General features: G+C 39.0%; 7 protein-coding genes across 7 annotated transcripts; 3 read left to right on the top strand and 4 right to left on the bottom strand.

Annotated features, from left to right (window-relative positions):
* Window positions 1-58: 58 nt before the first annotated feature.
* Window positions 59-1,835, bottom strand: I206_103232 (uncharacterized protein; the record flags this gene model as incomplete). Its single annotated transcript, XM_019153530.1, has 9 exons — window positions 59-155; window positions 208-374; window positions 441-537; window positions 596-1,144; window positions 1,209-1,261; window positions 1,322-1,426; window positions 1,485-1,612; window positions 1,685-1,698; window positions 1,759-1,835. 9 exons carry the CDS (start codon window positions 1,833-1,835, stop codon window positions 59-61), a joined length of 1,287 nt encoding a protein of 428 aa, XP_019013691.1.
* A 364-nt stretch (window positions 1,836-2,199) lies between these two features.
* On the top strand, window positions 2,200-2,812 carry I206_103231 (uncharacterized protein; the record flags this gene model as incomplete). The annotated part of the gene is made up of 4 exons (XM_019153531.1): window positions 2,200-2,208; window positions 2,341-2,424; window positions 2,554-2,618; window positions 2,737-2,812. 4 exons carry the CDS (start codon window positions 2,200-2,202, stop codon window positions 2,810-2,812), a joined length of 234 nt encoding a protein of 77 aa, XP_019013692.1.
* Window positions 2,813-3,378: 566 nt separating this feature from the next.
* I206_103230 (transcription elongation factor SPT6) lies at window positions 3,379-8,660 on the bottom strand (the record flags this gene model as incomplete). Its single annotated transcript, XM_019153532.1, has 10 exons — window positions 3,379-3,563; window positions 3,669-3,966; window positions 4,022-4,161; window positions 4,230-5,409; window positions 5,471-6,250; window positions 6,303-6,635; window positions 6,688-6,833; window positions 6,890-7,046; window positions 7,101-7,989; window positions 8,050-8,660. 10 exons carry the CDS (start codon window positions 8,658-8,660, stop codon window positions 3,379-3,381), a joined length of 4,719 nt encoding a protein of 1,572 aa, XP_019013693.1.
* A 502-nt stretch (window positions 8,661-9,162) lies between these two features.
* Window positions 9,163-10,416, top strand: I206_103229 (uncharacterized protein; the record flags this gene model as incomplete). The annotated part of the gene is made up of 6 exons (XM_019153533.1): window positions 9,163-9,313; window positions 9,374-9,465; window positions 9,527-9,673; window positions 9,755-9,854; window positions 9,913-10,123; window positions 10,206-10,416. 6 exons carry the CDS (start codon window positions 9,163-9,165, stop codon window positions 10,414-10,416), a joined length of 912 nt encoding a protein of 303 aa, XP_019013694.1.
* A 186-nt stretch (window positions 10,417-10,602) lies between these two features.
* Window positions 10,603-12,381, bottom strand: I206_103228 (uncharacterized protein; the record flags this gene model as incomplete). The annotated part of the gene is made up of 12 exons (XM_019153534.1): window positions 10,603-10,630; window positions 10,689-10,709; window positions 10,773-10,840; window positions 10,912-10,986; window positions 11,046-11,351; window positions 11,421-11,602; window positions 11,671-11,768; window positions 11,818-11,912; window positions 11,974-12,024; window positions 12,085-12,144; window positions 12,210-12,275; window positions 12,361-12,381. 12 exons carry the CDS (start codon window positions 12,379-12,381, stop codon window positions 10,603-10,605), a joined length of 1,071 nt encoding a protein of 356 aa, XP_019013695.1.
* A 387-nt stretch (window positions 12,382-12,768) lies between these two features.
* I206_103227 (uncharacterized protein) lies at window positions 12,769-15,280 on the top strand (the record flags this gene model as incomplete). The annotated part of the gene is made up of 10 exons (XM_019153535.1): window positions 12,769-13,223; window positions 13,281-13,347; window positions 13,410-13,498; window positions 13,562-13,928; window positions 14,040-14,295; window positions 14,371-14,520; window positions 14,598-14,737; window positions 14,808-14,871; window positions 14,938-15,054; window positions 15,126-15,280. The coding sequence occupies 10 exons, from the start codon at window positions 12,769-12,771 to the stop codon at window positions 15,278-15,280; spliced, it is 1,860 nt and encodes a 619-aa protein (XP_019013696.1).
* A 201-nt stretch (window positions 15,281-15,481) lies between these two features.
* I206_103226 (uncharacterized protein) lies at window positions 15,482-16,525 on the bottom strand (the record flags this gene model as incomplete). The annotated part of the gene is made up of 4 exons (XM_019153536.1): window positions 15,482-15,924; window positions 16,000-16,099; window positions 16,170-16,275; window positions 16,407-16,525. The coding sequence occupies 4 exons, from the start codon at window positions 16,523-16,525 to the stop codon at window positions 15,482-15,484; spliced, it is 768 nt and encodes a 255-aa protein (XP_019013697.1).
* Window positions 16,526-17,401: the final 876 nt, after the last annotated feature.

Raw genomic sequence — 17,401 nt, 5'->3', positions numbered from 1 at the left:
TAAGGATTATATGATATGGGTAGTGATCGATATTCGCGTCATGCGGAATAATCTGCATTTAAGCTCTGGCTTTTGTCAAATCTGATCCAAGTGAGTAACCAGTGACTTTCTCCCAATCCATCTTTTGTCGAGTTACCGGCAATGCTCGTCGTAGTCTGCGAATGCATATCAGCGACGCGCAGATAGCGAATGTTTGAGGAAACTCACGCTCTGAATGCTTTATCTCCCAATTCTCCATAGACATCATTCAATTCCAAATGATAAGCAGTCTCAATCTTGGAGATTGTAGTAACGATCTGACTGGCTACTGTCTGACCATTGACTTCCTCTACGGGCAAAGGGAATGAAGCAGAATGTCGAGTGGCCAGTTGAACCTAGTTGAGTGATTAGTGTTCAGCTCATTTCCCTTCGCGATGTTCAGTCGAGTCGTGAAGACGTACATTTCCTTGTTCGTAATAATGTACATCGACATTAATATTCCCATCGACTGTACCAGAAGCTCTATCTACTACCCATCGTGTCCTCCATCGACCAGTCCTTTTAGGCTTATCAGCTGATTGCGATTTGACTATTGATCTTTCGCTAGTTGACTCACCAGAAATTATTTGGGTTGTACTTGTTACCTACGATTTCCAGAGTATATTTAGGGTCTTCAACCCTTTCCTGCTTTGGCTCAGGCACAATGTCCTTCTTCTCCTCTAAAGCTGACGAAGTAGCCTCTTCAGCACGAGGTGTGGTGACTTTCTCTTCTTGTCCGTCTTCCCCGACTTCTTCGACATCAGGTTTGACACTTTCCTTTTTAACGGAGCCTTCCTCTTCCTCCTTAGCCTCTTCGACTAAATCATCCAGTTGATCAAGACTTTCCGGCCTGACTATTTCATCTTTCTCTGATGCCACGTTAAGATCACCAGTTGCTGGAGTGGGAGCAGGTTCGAGATCGCCTTCATTCACTTGTTCATTCACTATATCCGTAACAGGTTCTTGGATTTCCTCAGACTCGCTTTCTTCCTTCGTCACATCAGGTGCGGGCTCAGGAATCGCTGAGGCAGGTGGTAGGAGAGGATATTGGGAAGATGAAACGGATGATTGACCAGAAGGGAAGTGATTCTTCGTGTACTTTGCGAGGGATTGGGCGAGAGCAGCACTGTAAGTACCAGAAGGCATCAGCTGTGAGTTCATACTCGCGGCCAGAATCTGCAGCTACCTACCGGAAAGTCTCCTCTTCTTCTGGTAAGTCATAAGGTTGATAATCTGTTATGCCCTGTTTTACGAGACGTCAGCTGCTGCTGTACTCCAAATTGAAGCAAACATTTCAGCTGACCAAGGTTATATGATCGAATTTAAAACTCCTTTTCCCTTCAGCATCAACAAATCTTTCCTCTTCTCCTTCAGTACCGGGTAGTATTGTTGCGTGAGACAAGATAGACTATCCGATATGCAAATCAGCTAACATCTCAAATTCTGCTCCGAAAGATATAGCTCACACTGTGAGCTGGTACTCCATCAGAGACTGGATGATCGATAACATGCAATTGTGAAAGATTATATTCTCGTAGTGTAGGTAAAACATAAGGCATCAAAGCGTTATCATCATTTATCACAGCTCGAATGTCTGCAATTAGAGCAACATCAGTAGCAGTACGGTATAGGTATTAGCACAGACTGATATGTATACAAAACATACCATTGATGACATCGCTGAGAGCGAAAGCATCAGCTTCTCGTTTTGATTTTAGTGAGATACGCAGAAATACTTACTTGATTTCACCTGGAGGTGATTGTTCCAAAGTCTTAGCGGCAAGTTTGCATTTCTCCTCCAGCGAAAGCTCAGCCATACTGTCTGTATTTTCAATGGGAAAGTCGACCAAGTAAATCAGTGGTAAGGCAGTCTTATGAGCATAAAGCTGAATATCACATTAAGAGGAATTCATGAACAAATATATATCCCTTTGATGACGCGCACCACCTCATGCTTCCTCAGATTACCCCGCATTTCTAAAATATTACGTAATACAAAAAGCCCAAAGAGCTTAGAAAATAAAAACGGAAAAAAGTCTGAGAGGTTTATTGTTTGGTTCACCTTAACCTGAGCTTCTTGATTCATCTTCTCATCTAATCCATTCATCAAATCATAGTTCCACATCTATCTACTACAATCTTTCCCACTGTATCTTTAACAATACATCAAGAACAATCAAAATGGGTAACGTGAGTTTGAAAGAAAATCTAATATATCTCTTTCCACCTCAATAGACCTTTATCGAGACGTTCCAGCAAAACACGTTTTCGCCTCTTGTCAAGTTATTAAGCATACTGATGTTTAATTTAAATCCTTGTCAGGGTGCTAAAGCTCAACAAAGAAAAGATAGAGCAGGAACAAAACCAGCTGATAAAGGTGCAAGTTCTCAATTGAAAACAAACGCTGTGAGTTATTACGAACTTATCCTTCCGGGTTGTCGAGCGAGTGTCATCCGATTAAGAAGATGAATAAGCGACTTTCGCCTCTTATATATAGTACAAATGCTGATCAGATTTATTGAAATTCATTATTAGGCCGCTCAAACTATTCAATGTGATACATGTAAAGCAACTTTCCAAGGTACATCAAAACAACCAATGTAAGTGAAAATTATATTCAACAATTACATATTTTATCATTAGCCTAAATCTTACATTATGAGAAGAATATCATCAAATTGTTATGCGAGACTGATTTTTTCTTGCTCAAATGTATAGGCTTCAATTACATGTTGATTCTAAACATCCTAAATCAGATTTCAAAACTTGTTTCCCAAAATTCGTTGCTGCTTAGATTAAATCAAATGGAAAAACCATTAATTATTTGATTTAATCATTTCAAATAGATTATATTATATTTCATTTCATTCATTTTCAAACACTCGGCGAAGTGTTCATTTTGTTAGATTTCAATAGAATTATCTATTTCTTTATGAATTTTATGTTGGATGAGAGGGAAGGTAGTTGTTTTTAATATTATGCGATGAATTCAATCATTATATGTTTTAAAATCCTCACAGTCAAAGTCATACTTCTGAAGAATAAGGTAAAGGCTACAAAAATTCATTGAGTATTGTGAATGAATTAAGCAGAACGACATCACACAATAAGCGAATTAACCATATGAAAATATGAAATGCATAATGACAATTGTATTTGATTGGGATTAATTCGAAATTCTCGAATTTCAACTCAGAATTATGATACATTTGAAAATCATGATAACGTAGCACTTTTAGGTGACTAAACCATTCGCAAGGTTCAATACCTTCCACCTTGTCTGGCGATCATAGCTCTAAAAATCCATCTAATCATTAGCAACTCGACTTTTGATTTCATCATCTGTATTCGCGAGTGGACTCACGCTCTATCTGCACTGATACCCGGTGCATTAGGTGCATTATTCGGTGTCATACCTCCATAACCTTGTCTATTTGACGGAGGTGGTATTCCTTGTCTACCATATCCACCTGGTCCTGTTGGTGGGGGTCCACCATATCCATTTGAAGGTCCACCATATCCTTGTTGAGGAATTGGTGCGCCATCTATTCAATTATAATGTATGTCAGTCTCAATAACCCATTAAGTAAAGTAAAACATCCAAAAAGCGAAACGCTATTATCATTCAGAAGAAGAATTCAATAACTCACATGGATTTGGTGTCATACCATGTTGACCTGGAGTTCTACCTGGAATTTGAGGTTGACCATACATAGGTGTAGCTCCACCTCTCTTTACACTAACACCACCAGGTGCAGGTGTTCTACCACCTGGAGTTCTTCCACCAGGTAAAGGAGTTTTACCTAATCTTATACCTGGTGTTTTACCTCCACTACCTTGTTCTGCTAATCTAGCTGAATATTGAAGTTTGAAAGCATTACATAATTCAGTAACTCCAGGGACTTCGGCATTATTCAACTTATAAGCTCCAGGCAAAACAGCTATAGGCTATACATCGTTCTCATTAGATAATGGTACCGCAGTCAGAACAGGAATCACTTACCCAAGTTTGGATGACACCGCCATCCTTTGTTGACTTGTTGAGGAAACAAAGTTTGACATATCCTGGTCTATCACTATCGATTGAGAATCCATACATACTTCGACCTGGATGAGCTTGAACATAATTTTTCAAGTATGCCTCTGTCATAACAAAACATCGCGGACTGTCAGCTCCGCTATTTTCACAAAGTCAGGAGAAAAGAACTAACCAAGATCTTCTTCGGCTTTATATTTTTCATGTGATTGAATCTCATCCAATTTCCTAGCTATAGCTTTCACGTGATTAATAATCAATTCATCCAAATCACTATAACTGTATCTTCCAGATACTCTCAATATTCGTCCCAGGGAATACTCATTGGGTTTATCGATTTCTTGAACATCTATGTGTTGATATATATCTTCATCAACTTTCCAAGTGACAGCCAAGTGATCAGATCCTTTTGAAGAAGGTCGAATAACAACATCTCCACGATGTTGTGATGCGAGGAATTGTTCAGCCTGACCAGAGTTCATGATGTGCCAATTCGGGTGATTTACAACTCGTTTGACTTTTCCAGCTTGCCTTCGTTTTTTAGCTGCCGCTGCATCTTCTGCTTGTGACTTTCTAATCAGGTCATTATACGGTTCATCTCTAAATGGTTGAATGAAGGCTACTGCTTGACGTAAATCTGATGCTCGAGTAGATATCCTTACTTGGAATCGATTGGGCTCAGCTTGAATCACAACAGCTTTAATAGCCTGACGAGGTTTGAAGAATTCTTCGCATGATGTGACTGGTGGTTGATCTTCATCCGCCACGTAATCTCTTTCTAGTATCGCATCCATACCCGATTCTAATTGGCAGAACACTCGAGCTGTTATAGCTTTACGCACGGTAGCAGTGACTTTCAGACCTCTACCTATCGTTCTTTCAGTCTCACCAGTAAGCATAGTGACCACTTCCCATTCGGATGGCACATAAAATGCAGGTCTTCGGTCGGCTCGATAACGTATCAACTCGTTGACGATTTCTCCAAGAGTATGTCGCTTATTACCTTCTCCTTGTCGTTGAAGATTGAAAGCGAAGTCATCCAAGTTTAATTCTCCTAACTTCTGAGCACGCTTGTCATCTAACATGAGGGTTTGAACCACTTCAGACTTATGCCTGTCTGTGACATCCTCCACGTCCAAATCAAGTGCATCTTGACACATCTTTTGAGCAAACTCGTAATCTTCAGGATGTATTCGAGTCATATCTAAGGGATCCGGTTGTTCTTGTGGATTTTCAGGTTCCAGCATCATATCTTTCAGATCATTCTCAATAGTCAAGAAACCAGCCACATTTTCAAATGTCGTTGGGCCGAACAAGCCAAGATCAGAGAAAGCCAGTCGATTTAGCAAAGTGCCCTATAAGGCGGACAAATCAGCAAAATGATCTGATCCCTAACACAACAGTCCCAGCACCTACCTGTTTGTGTATACCATGGACCAGAGCATCGGCTTTCCTTGGTCCCATACCGGAAATGAAGGGTAACATTGATCGCTGATATGCATCCGCTACACATGAATTGATCTCAATTCCCATGAAGCAAACGGAATTGACGAGACCTCGTTCAAGGTGAATCAGCAATTTTTCAACATTTATCAGTTTTTGATGATGTTCCATAAATGTGACTGAGGCGATCTGTTTACCCAATTTCGCATAGGCGTTGAGAGGATTTTGAGTATATCTCGCTAAACCTAAGGCATATTTTCCATTGACTGGTAAATTTGGGTATTCCTTTTCAGCTTCTTCTGAATTCATGTATAATCTCGCTGTTGAATCATTGACAAATATCAGAGGCGTGAGATAAGGTGAAAGTTGAGCGTCGAAATCTGCCAAGGCGAGTTGATACTGTTCGTGAGATTGATAAGCCTCTGCCACGGGTGGGTTTTGCCCATGCGACCTGATAGCTAATTCTCGTAGTGCAGACGCAACATCGTCCCGCAGTCGAGCAGCTTGGACTGACAATCCCCCTATAACTACTACTCTAGGTTTCCTTTTTTCGACTAAATCGACAAACGCTTGTTTATCTAGCTCATCTCGTAGGTTATCGAATTTAGTTTGCGTTCGGATATTGCCATCGTCATCTAACATCACTGCCATGGTGGCGTCCCGTATTTCACCTTTACCATTCGTCAATGCTAAAACAGATGGAGTTTCACCTTGATCCATATCAGAGGAAGCAAATGGTCGAACGTTGACTCGCTAAAACGGCCATCAGTGAGCGATTCGCTATTGTGAGCGATATGAAACTCACCATTTCGAGCTCAAGCCTACACCTCTCCGCGACGAAATCATCCGCCTCGCCTTTCAAGTGTTCTTTCAGCCATCGCGCAGCTGTCGGAACCAAGTATTTCCTAGTGACGTCTGAACATATCTCAGCACGCAGAGCGTTCCAAGCGGTTGAGATCTCTCCATAATCATTAGATCGACAACATCTAACTAAGGTTTCTACAAATGCTTGCACAGCATTTTCATCTGCTTCAATGTTTATCGTTATTAGACCTTCTTCTTCGGCTTTAAGCATGTGTAAGAATTGAGGGGAATCTTTGAACATTTGAACAGGTTTACGGGTGAGGAATTTGAAGTTCTGATTTGGGTCAAATTAGCAAACGCCATTTCATGATCGCTCTGAAACTTACATAATATAAATGATATTCATCTATCACCGTCATTCCTCTGTCCGTGGGAGTGACACTGATTACACCACAAGCTTCCATGAAATCTCTAGTTTGTTGGCGTATAGCAGGATCTTTCGAGAATTCGGTAGTGAGGATAAGGCTTGCAGCTGCGATAGCGTTTTTTCAGCAGTGTCATCCAGTACATCAAGAGAGGCCAACTAACCTTGTAGAGCCAGTTCAGGCGATCCAAACGATGTTCCAGGTCCCGCAAACTCTTCAGCCAGGTCATTCGGTAACTTCTCCGCGTTCTTAGGCGGTATAGGTTGACCTTCCGGCTCGTTGAAAGTGGTAGCTACTTGCGAAACCGAAATTCCATATGCCTATAACCGCAATGATCAGCAGCAAATTCTCCATCCTGAGACTGGCTGACTTACGTCGACCAATTTCATTATTGGCCCTGATCGGAGATCTTCGTTGTCACCTCTTTCCGGTAATCGTTTCGCGCCTTCTTCTATGGCCTCATCTTCTTTGACAGCTTTTAAGTCGGACGCGTAATGATAAGATAACCACTCTGAACCTTCAGCAGCACTTTCTATACTCATCATACATATCGATGGTAAGAGCTTGGTTGTCAGGTATTCATCTTGCAAATCTGGACGACGCGATTTTATCTTCTCCCAAGAATTTTGAGTATGTTGATTTCTCTCGAAAATAGCCTTGAACCGTATACCGAGATTGTACAATGACCACAATTCATCTCTTTCTAAAAATTGTATACTTGACGAACCTTGATTCTCCAATTTACTGAAAGCGTCCCTCTTGTAATGCCAAAGATAAGGTACTTCGAGATGTTGAACAAACATCATATTCAACGCTGATGAAACTGCATTTCTGAATTCAGTTCCAAGCTCGAAACGTCGATAAGCTGGATATGGGGTTGTATTATCGATTGTTGGTTCAGGGTATGATCCTTCTTCGTGCATCCCACAGAAAAGATATTGAGTACGTGTTGAGATTTTCGTATGTGCCCATCCTGCTGCCAAATCTGGTGGGGGATATAGCGTATCGGAAGCGAAGACTGGGTTATCCGATAAAGTAGAATTGACTAATTGATGCCTTTCTGGTCTGTCATTATTGGCTATAGCTCTATCTTCATCTTGCAAACGACGAGCTTTGATTTCAGCCGGATCAAATACATCTTCTAGTCTCAGATCTTTCTTCGTTGCGTCTTCGTCATCATCAATATCCATTCCATCTTCTCCATCTAAAGCCCAATCGTAATCCTGTCCATCTCCAAATACAGCATATATTTCATCCCATGATCTAGAATGCACAGATCAATCAGCTCATTTGTCTGGCTATGAATGAAGATAAACAACTTACGCTCTATCAACACCAGCTAATTCAGGTTTTGACGCTTTCTGTTGTCTTCTCTTCAATTTCTCTTCCCTTTTTCTCTGTCTTCTTTGCTCTTCACTTTCCCCTTGAGCAGCTAAATCATCTTCATCTTCTTCTATAAAATCACCTAAATCATCCTCATCATCATCTCTATCCCTATCTTCATCATCACGAAACATATCCTGTAAAGTAGGTTGAGCTCTTCCATCATCAGATCCTTCTCCTAATGAACCACTTCTTCTTCTTAAGCGTTTTAAAGGTCTTGCTTGAGATGAACCAGTTAAACCTCTATTTTCATTTAACAATTCTAATTCATCTTCACTTAATTCCAAATCTTCCTCTCTCTGTTTTTCCCTTTTAGCTCTTAATTTTTCTCTCTTTCTCTTCTTCTTACGTTCTTTTTTACGCCTTTTACGTTCTTCTTCATCTTCCTCTTCATCGTCTTCATCATCATCTTCATCAACTATAAATCCTTCTGCTATACGTTTAGCCTCTTCTGGATCATCTTCAGACTCTTCCTCGGATGAATCCCTTTCATCTCCATAAGGTCTAATCTCTTCACCCTCACCTTCTGGTGAGGCGGAACGTGAGGACATGTTTTGACGGTCTCACAATATAATTGGATATAAGCCGAAGTATAGTCTATAATTGATTATTGAGATGAGGTTCGTATTTTGAATTTATTGATGTCAAAATGAGAGGAAAAAGCTTATACAGCTCTAGTCATGCTCGCGACAAAGCACTCCAGATCGCCTTTGTAACAAGCAAGTTGATGATATTATTTGAATTACGCAAATACAGATTGCAGTATCTATGATTTTGTATTTATAGTATGTTATTAAATCATCAACCTGAAGAAGAGACACGAGACTAAGTTAACTCTATGGTGGCGGTAATAATGAGAATCAGCCGATGTGGCACTGAAATAAAGGTGGAGGAAGTCCGGATTATCCTCCGAGATAACGTCGTATATACATTTATACCTTGAATCCTCTATGCATGTCTATGAGAATCTTTTTGTCTCGAACTGGATAATACGCTCTAAAATAAATTCTTTGCAAGTGGTATAGGTTCGAAATCGAACGAATCAATAAAAAAATGTCACCACCATTCCTAAAAACAAGAGAAGAATATCAAAAATTAGTTGATTCAGTCGATACTTTTTTACTAGATTGTGATGGTGTTATATACCATGGTCCAAAAGTAGTTCCAGGAGTTAAGATTGTTCTTGACATGTTCAGAGAACAAGGTGAGCCCTCAAATGATTATATCAAGTATAAATTCTTAATGAAAAGACTGTTATGTACAGGCAAGAAAATCATTTTCGTTACTAATAATGGTACGAAATCTCGAAGAAAATTGAAAGAGACTTTTGATAAATTAGGCTTAGGAGCTACTATTGTATGTTTCATTGCAAATGGAATGAGATTATGATTAAACTAACCGAAGTGGTCTCTGATAGGAAGAATGCTTTGGTTCAGCATATGCTTCAGCTGTATATTTAGCAGAAGTAATGAATTTCCCAAAAGACAAACAAGTTTATGTAGTTGGTGAAGAAGGTTTAGAAGAAGAATTAGATTCTTTCGGTATTAAACATTGTGGTGGTAGTGTAAGTTATCAATCTGGTTTTTTTCTTTTGTTCATGGATTCTTCCCAAGTAAAAATTGCTGAATAATCGTGATACATATAGGATCCAGAAGATAGAAATTTCAAACCACCTATAATATGGGAAGATTTCAAACCTGATAATTCTGTTGGTGCAGTTTTATGCGCATTTGATTCTTGGATAAGTATGTTTTACCCTTTATAAAAGAACTTGAATTTTCAACTAATAATTTTATTTTTCAGATTATAAAAAAATGGCAAAAGCAATGACATATTTAAGAAATAATTCAGAATGTGTACTTATTCAAACTAATACAGATCCAACTTTTCCAACTCATGGTTCACAATTTCCAGGTTCAGGTTCTTTATCAATTGGAATAGTTAATTCTTCAAAAAGAGATCCTTTAGTAATTGGTAAACCTAATAAATATATGATGGATGCTATTTTAGCTAGGTGAGTAATTCAAAAATATCAAAAGTATTAAATTAAACGCTGCGAGAACTTAAATCAATATTAATGTGACATATCATTATAGTCATAAGTTTGACCCTTCCAGAGCATTAATGGTAGGAGATAATCTCTTGACAGATATTGAATTTGGTTTGAATAGCGATATTAGAACTTTATTAGTTATGGGAGGTGTTACAGCTAAAGAACAAATTTATGGTGAAAGTCCAAGTAAAACAGTACCAACTTTTGTAATTGAATCATTTGGTGATTTATCTGTTCTAGCGGACAAACAATAGCGGAAGACAAATAGATAAATAGACGTGCAGGGAATACATGTTGATCTTGTCATATCATATTATAAACGTACATAACGTCTTATGTACTTCATATAGCGTCTGTGGCTTCGAGATCCCGGTGAAGTCGCAATGAAACGGACGACCGACTGTACTAGCGATTCTACCTGATATACATTTGGACGAGGCTTATTCATAATCATCGGTATAACCAATCCTATTGGCTACAGATCAGCTTTGTCTCCGACCCGCTCCTTGCAGAAGGCTTGACTTACATGTTGAATTGCTTATATATCCTGATTTTGATGGTATTTGATCAGTACGATTGTATTCTTGACGGAGGAAGAGGATTGACTCACGTCATGACCTTAGCAATGTACGCTTCAAGGTGAAATATCTTTTTCGAACCCATTCGCATTCTCAGTTCCTACCGAAATCGACGAACACGATCAGCGGAATTTCCTGAAAACGACTGGTAGTTCGGCAGAAAGGACTTACGTAGTATGCCGCCCAATGTACTATTTGTGGCTTCAAAGCATCATCGACTTTATCAACTATCCTTTCTGATATCGTCTTTTCAAGCGATATTGTAAGCGACACGTCTTGCCTTCCATGAAGAGTGTTCGGCTTACCTTCAATACAACAGTAGGAGGAATACAATGGCTCAATAATTCATATATCTTTCCTCTAACATCTAGCAATTTCTGAGCGGATTGTTCTTGTAGTATCGAATCCGCGATCTTTGCACAATAAGTCTCCCAATCAGGTTTTGCCACTTCCAAATCACCAGTCAAATCCGGTTTTTGCATTTTCATAGCTTCAAATACCAATAATGCTTTTCGTAAATTACCTTGAGAAGAAGCGAGTATCGATTTAGATGCTGATGCAGGTAGACCGAAACGTTCTTTCTTGGCTACGTGTTGGAGGACTTTCGTCATCTACCCAAAATGTGAGCGGATTATCAGTTTTTGCCAACGCTGCATTTTTGATCAGCTGAAATTACTCACCTCATCATCTGTTGGGGCAGCTACTCTGACCAGCAAGCATCGACTCCTTATTGGAGCGATGATCTTACTTGTACTATTGGCACAAAGTATTAATCTCATGTTGTTCATGTATTTCTCCATTGTCCTTCTGAGAGCAGCTTGAGCATCTCTTGTCAATGCGTCCGCTTCGTTGATAATGACCACTGCGTAGTCATGATTTCAGCTTAAGTAGGCAGATGATACATCATTAGCAAGCTGAGTAGAAGCTCACCCTTGAATCGTTGTTTGGCATTCAGATCAACTTGTTGAGTTTGCGCAATCTCCTTTAAGATATCTTGAATAACTACTCGATCATACATGCCCACGTCTCTGCGTCGAATGTCAGCTTTGCTCGACATGGCGTGTCTGCAAAGCTTACGAAGGTGTTAATTCGATGTGATAATTCGATTGAACCACGTTCACATCTAATTTTCTATTTGACGGTGTCACAAATACTCTTTGATCGATTCGTAGCTGTGCATGTATGAATCAGCTGGGAATGACCTAGAATTGAAGTGTCCTATCGTTGACTGACCTTCTCAACACCTGGTCCATACAATTCTCTGAGAGTTGCCATTATTCTCGTCTGAAGCGAGCATTAGTCCTTCATTAACTAAAACCAACAGACAAGCAGAAGTATACACACCTTCTTGCCTGCGCCTGATGGACCATAGAATAGGATGTGAGGGAAATCGCCGGAGGCGGACTATAGACACTCAAGATTAGCCGGCTTTACAGATTGGTATCCACTGATCACTAAATCAAACATACCAACGAACGTAGCCTAGAGGAAAGTTCCGGATGATAATGCAGTTCATCAAGAGAACGTGGCCGGTACTATGAGCATGATTAGTCTAAAGCTCTTACTGAAATCGACTGATAGGTTTCAGTGCGTAGTATGATCAGAGACTGAAGCGCTCACTTTGTCTACCCAAAGAGACATTGTATGTGATGGCGATCGGGGAACAGACCTTCAAGTAGTAATAATCCGCAAGAGTCTGGTTTGCAATTGGCTGTTTCGATATGCGGATGATAGCTTTTATTTACTTGTAAGCTGATGTAAGTTGTTATGATTTATTCTACAGGCAAAGAGGAGGAAGACACGAAAATTGGGGTTTACTTTTGAACATGAATAATCTGACGCGTACTTTGAAAGATTATCGCAACAATCGAATATATATCACTACAACCGTGCCTGGCTTTACTAAGATATTATCATGACCACAATACCCTATAAAAGTTACTATTCATTCATACTTACTATCTGACACAGAATTCAAGCGGACTCCGGGTTGAAGAGAGATACAGAAAAGGAGATGGACGCTATATAATGGCACCGTACGAACCTATTTCACCATCATCACATTCTTCAAGATCTAATGATTTCTCGCCCGAACCAGCTTCACCAAGTCAGTCACTTCGAGCATTAGAAGTTGATTCAAATGTAAATCAAAATGGTCGACCTCCTTTATTGGGTCAAACTAAACATGGTAGATCAAATACTATAAGTAGTTTGGGTGGTTTTGATTTTCAACATAACCTTTTACCTTTAACTTTAAGTGGAGATATGGAAGAAACTACAAATAGAGTAATCAATAGTATGGGTGGAGGAGGTGAAGAAGAAAGGCACGTTAGTTTGTTACATGGTATAGCACTTATCGTTGGTGCTCAAGTTGGATCAGGAATTTTCAGTTCACCAGGTGTAATTGTTGGTGAAGTTGGTAGTGTAGGAGCTAGTTTAGGCGTATGGCTCATGTCCGGCTTACTTGCTTGGACTGGGGCAAGGTGAGTTTTCAATTGCTTTGAAAAATAGCTTCAAGTAGCTGAATGAGATATGTATAGCTCTTATGCTGAATTGGGATGTGCAATACCTCTATCAGGGGGTACACAGGCTTATCTTGCATATGCAGTGAGCTGAATCAATCGTGTTATACCAGTGACATCAGCTAACGCTCTCACTTTTTCGTGCAGTTTGGCCCATTGCTATCGTACCTTTTTACTTGGACCGCCGTGACAATGTTGAAGCCTGGGAGTGCAGCTATGATAGCATTGATATTCGGGTGAGTTAACTATTCACTGATTATTTAATCTTTGAGCTAAATCTTTTCTCTCAAAACTCTTAGTGAATACCTTAACCGACTGATATCCCATATTTTCACCCCAACAGTTGCTGTTTCTGGTGTAGAAGAGGTGATCACAGTTTCAGATTGGTCTATCAAAATTACTGCCACTATCGCATTGGTTTTGGTATCATTATTGAATATGTTATCTCGTACAAGTGGTTCTGATTCGACTCTTTTCTTAACAATAATCAAGATTGGCGCTTTACTATTCGTCTCAATATTAGGTCTAATAGCGCTCATTAAAGATGGTCCAGGAGATTCCCTCAAACCTGACGCGTTATTTGAAGGAACAAAATCAGATTTGAGTGCTTATGCGATTGCGCTATATTCTGGATTGTGGGCGTTTGACGGTTGGGATTCTTGTTGTGTGAGTGTCATGTTTTCGCAACTGCAATCAAGAATTGCAAGATCAGCAAACATATGCTTGACCTTGATTCAACATCGTTCTAGTGAATACATAGCTAACCTATGTCAAAAGTGGGTCACAGGAGAAATGATAAATCCATCTCGAAACCTTCCTCGAGCGATTCACTCATCAATGGGAATCGGTTTAATCCTTTTCGTCTTGGCAAACATATCTTACTTTGTCGTCCTTTCTCCAAGCGTGGTAGCTGCAAGTAATACAGTAGCTTTAGATTTTGGCAAAGAGACAATAGGTAAATTCGGTATGGTAGTATTTAGTGTTTTGGTAGCTATAAGTTGTTTTGGTGCTCTCAATGGAAGTTTCTTTACAAGTAAGTATATACACCTTAATTGTCCAAACTTGAATAGAAAAAACATCTATACTCATTTGTTTGTGTGTTTTCTAGCTGCTCGACTCATTTATGCCGCTTCAAGAGAACATTTCTTACCATCAATATTTTCAAGATTAAATTATAAAAGGCGAACTCCAGATTATGCAATCGGTTTACAAGCTGGATTATCTTTATTTTTCGTAATTTTCGGAGGAGGTTTCAGAGGTAAGAAATCTTTTGAAAAATTGAACAAAATTTCATACACGACTCATAAATTAACAATAAAAAATGTACTTATATAGCACTTCTCAATTTCTTTTCTGTGGCAGGATGGTTTTTTTACCTACTTACAGTATTAGGTTTATTAATATTACGAATTAAAGAGCCAAATTTAGAAAGACCTTACAAAACATGGTTAATCAATCCAATAATATTTTGTGCTGTAAGTGAAAAACTTATATTCTAATTATAAATATAAATTGGGACTGACAAAACCTTATATCTTCAAATAGGTTGCTATGTTTTTACTTTTAATGCCTATTTTCGCTGCTCCTGTAGAAGCTATAGCTGCATTCTGTTGGTTCATTTCATTTCGAATAGATATAATACTATTTAAGCTGACTTCAAGAAACCTCTGAGTAGTATTTATAGGTTCTGGTGTACCGATGTATTACCTTACTTCGAGATCAAGATCTAATGCTTCGAAGGGATACTCAGAAGTCAACACTGATCAAAGTGAATTCAAAGCTACCCTAAATGGTGAGTTTCAGAATACTGAATAATAATCACTCTGTATCATTAGTATTATAGCTGATGATCTTTGTTTTAAGATGCCTGGAACAAGTTGAAGGATGATATAGGTAATTTTATGCCTGAAAATTTACTTTCGAGTAAACGAAAACCGATAAATAGCGGAGTTGTATCGGATAGAGAAGAACGCAGAGGTATGCTGAGAGATGAAAATCTTGAGATGTCTGAGAGGTGATTGATCCTAAAAGGTTTCTCATAGGTCATTAATGCATATATAGAATTACATATTGAACTGTATTTACATCAAATAGGCAGTAAAACGGCCTTGCGAGTCATTATAAAAACTCTTTGTCCCATCAGATCTATGAACGGGCGAATACCATAGACATCCGGATCAAAACAGCTCTGATTAATCTATCCGCTTTAACACCAAAATTTATCGTCTTGTCTTTCCACCTCTACCTCTTTTCCCACCTTTTCCACCTCTTGAATTACTACTACCTTCTCTATCTCTAGCTAAAGAAGCTTTTTTAGTTCTACGTTGTGCTTCAAATATTCTACCTTTACGTCTCTCAGAATTTGTTTCCATACTTTTAGATTTTTTCTTTTCTTCTTTTTTCTTTTCTCTTATTTTTTGTAATTTTGCACTTGAAGGTGGTAACATTTTGATTTTTGGTTTTTCTTTTATTTCTTTAATTTCTTTTGTTTTTTCATCATTATCATCATCGATGGAATCAGGAAATCTTTTTTCAATATTTTCAATTAAAGAAGGATCAAAATCTTCTTCAATAATTACTGTTGCTAAATTATCTTCATCTGAATATTCAACTTCTTTTATTTTTTCTTTTTGACGTGAAGGTCCAGCTTGAATTTCTTCATCTGAAACAGAGATTAAAACTCAGCTTAATTTGAACATTCCCCGCAATCTATAAAAGTAAGATATCTTTGACTTACCTTCGTCTTCGTCTTCATAATCTGATATATCTTCTAATCCCATAGCTCTTCTAACTGATTTAACATTTTCAGCTGCTTTCTTCCTTAAATCCGCTCTAGCCTGTTTGACATTTCAACGATAATCAGTCAGTACAGCGTACTACATGATCAAAAACAAGAAAATCACTCACCTCTCTACGCTCTTTCAAATGAGCTTGATGATCTCTTTCTTTTGCTCTGACTTTCTTTTCCTCAGCTTTAGCCTTCTTACGTTTCGAAAATCCAGTTAACCATTCTCTGAACAAGTATCAAAGTTAGCTTAGGGTATTTCAGCAAAGAAACATCATTATCCACAACGCCTCATAGTCTTTCTTTATGACCGTGATATGGAAGATCCGGTATGAATCACATGAGGAACCCCAACTCACCTTCTAGCTTCATCATCGAATTTAATTTCTTCAATTTGTTCTCTTCTTGCTTTTTTAGCTCTTTGAATATATTTTGCACCTTCTGTCAATAAAGCGACATTGGATTTAGGTCTTGACATCTTGCTTGTTTTTGTCTCTTTGTAATTGAATATGAGGTGAAATTGAATTACAGACTTAAGATGTTGTTATTTGATAGGTAAATCAAAGGCATGTGCGGATGAAGAGTAATTAAGTGTTTTCAACTTTTGAATGATCTACCATTTAACCGGTGGAGATTAATTACATGTCCGCATTCCGACTAATATTGAAACGCGTCACATTACCAGAAGCAGAAGCAGGGGATATTCGGTCTGAACTGATAACAATAGTCGTGAAACTTGTGCTTAGACTTGAAAATTTAGCCTGGGATGCTATGAGTGTATTGTATGTCATGTCCAGCTTGAGGAGGTGAATCCCTCTCATTTAAGCTAAATGACTCGGCTGGCTTTTGCCCCTTTGCTCCTACATACGGATATCGTCAAATTACATGACTTAAGACTGCAATGAAGTGACACCTATGGCATTGCGAGTGAGGTATGTATATCTCAATTCACAAGATACAGACGAAACTTGCAGACTCCCCTCTTACTCTTGTATTCCGTGCACACAGCCCCGCTTAGACCCTCTATTAAGCTCCGCGCGGGTCTCATCCGCAAGGAGACCCGCAAGATCTGTCTGCCAAACGACCAACGAACCCATCCTCTCTCCGTACGAAGAGGTAGCACCGCGTCGAGTACGCTGCTTGGAAGCAGCTTGAGTATTCCACTTGTGCTTGCCTAGAGTATATGCAACGATTAGAAGCAAGGAATGATGAAGAAAGATGGGGGTAAAGTCAGGCGCCACTAAGGTAATCGGCGTAATAAAGGCATAATTGCAAAATAAAGCTTAAATAACTGGTCATGTTTTTGAGCCTACTTCTAGTACCGAAGAATCGGATTACTAGTAGCGTTAGATTG

This window comes from Kwoniella pini, chromosome 4, assembly GCF_000512605.2.
Source record: "Kwoniella pini CBS 10737 chromosome 4, complete sequence".
Lineage (NCBI taxonomy): Eukaryota > Fungi > Basidiomycota > Tremellomycetes > Tremellales > Cryptococcaceae > Kwoniella > Kwoniella pini.
The sequence above is the reverse complement of the archived record's forward strand: the minus strand, read 5'-3'. Positions and strand labels throughout refer to the sequence as shown.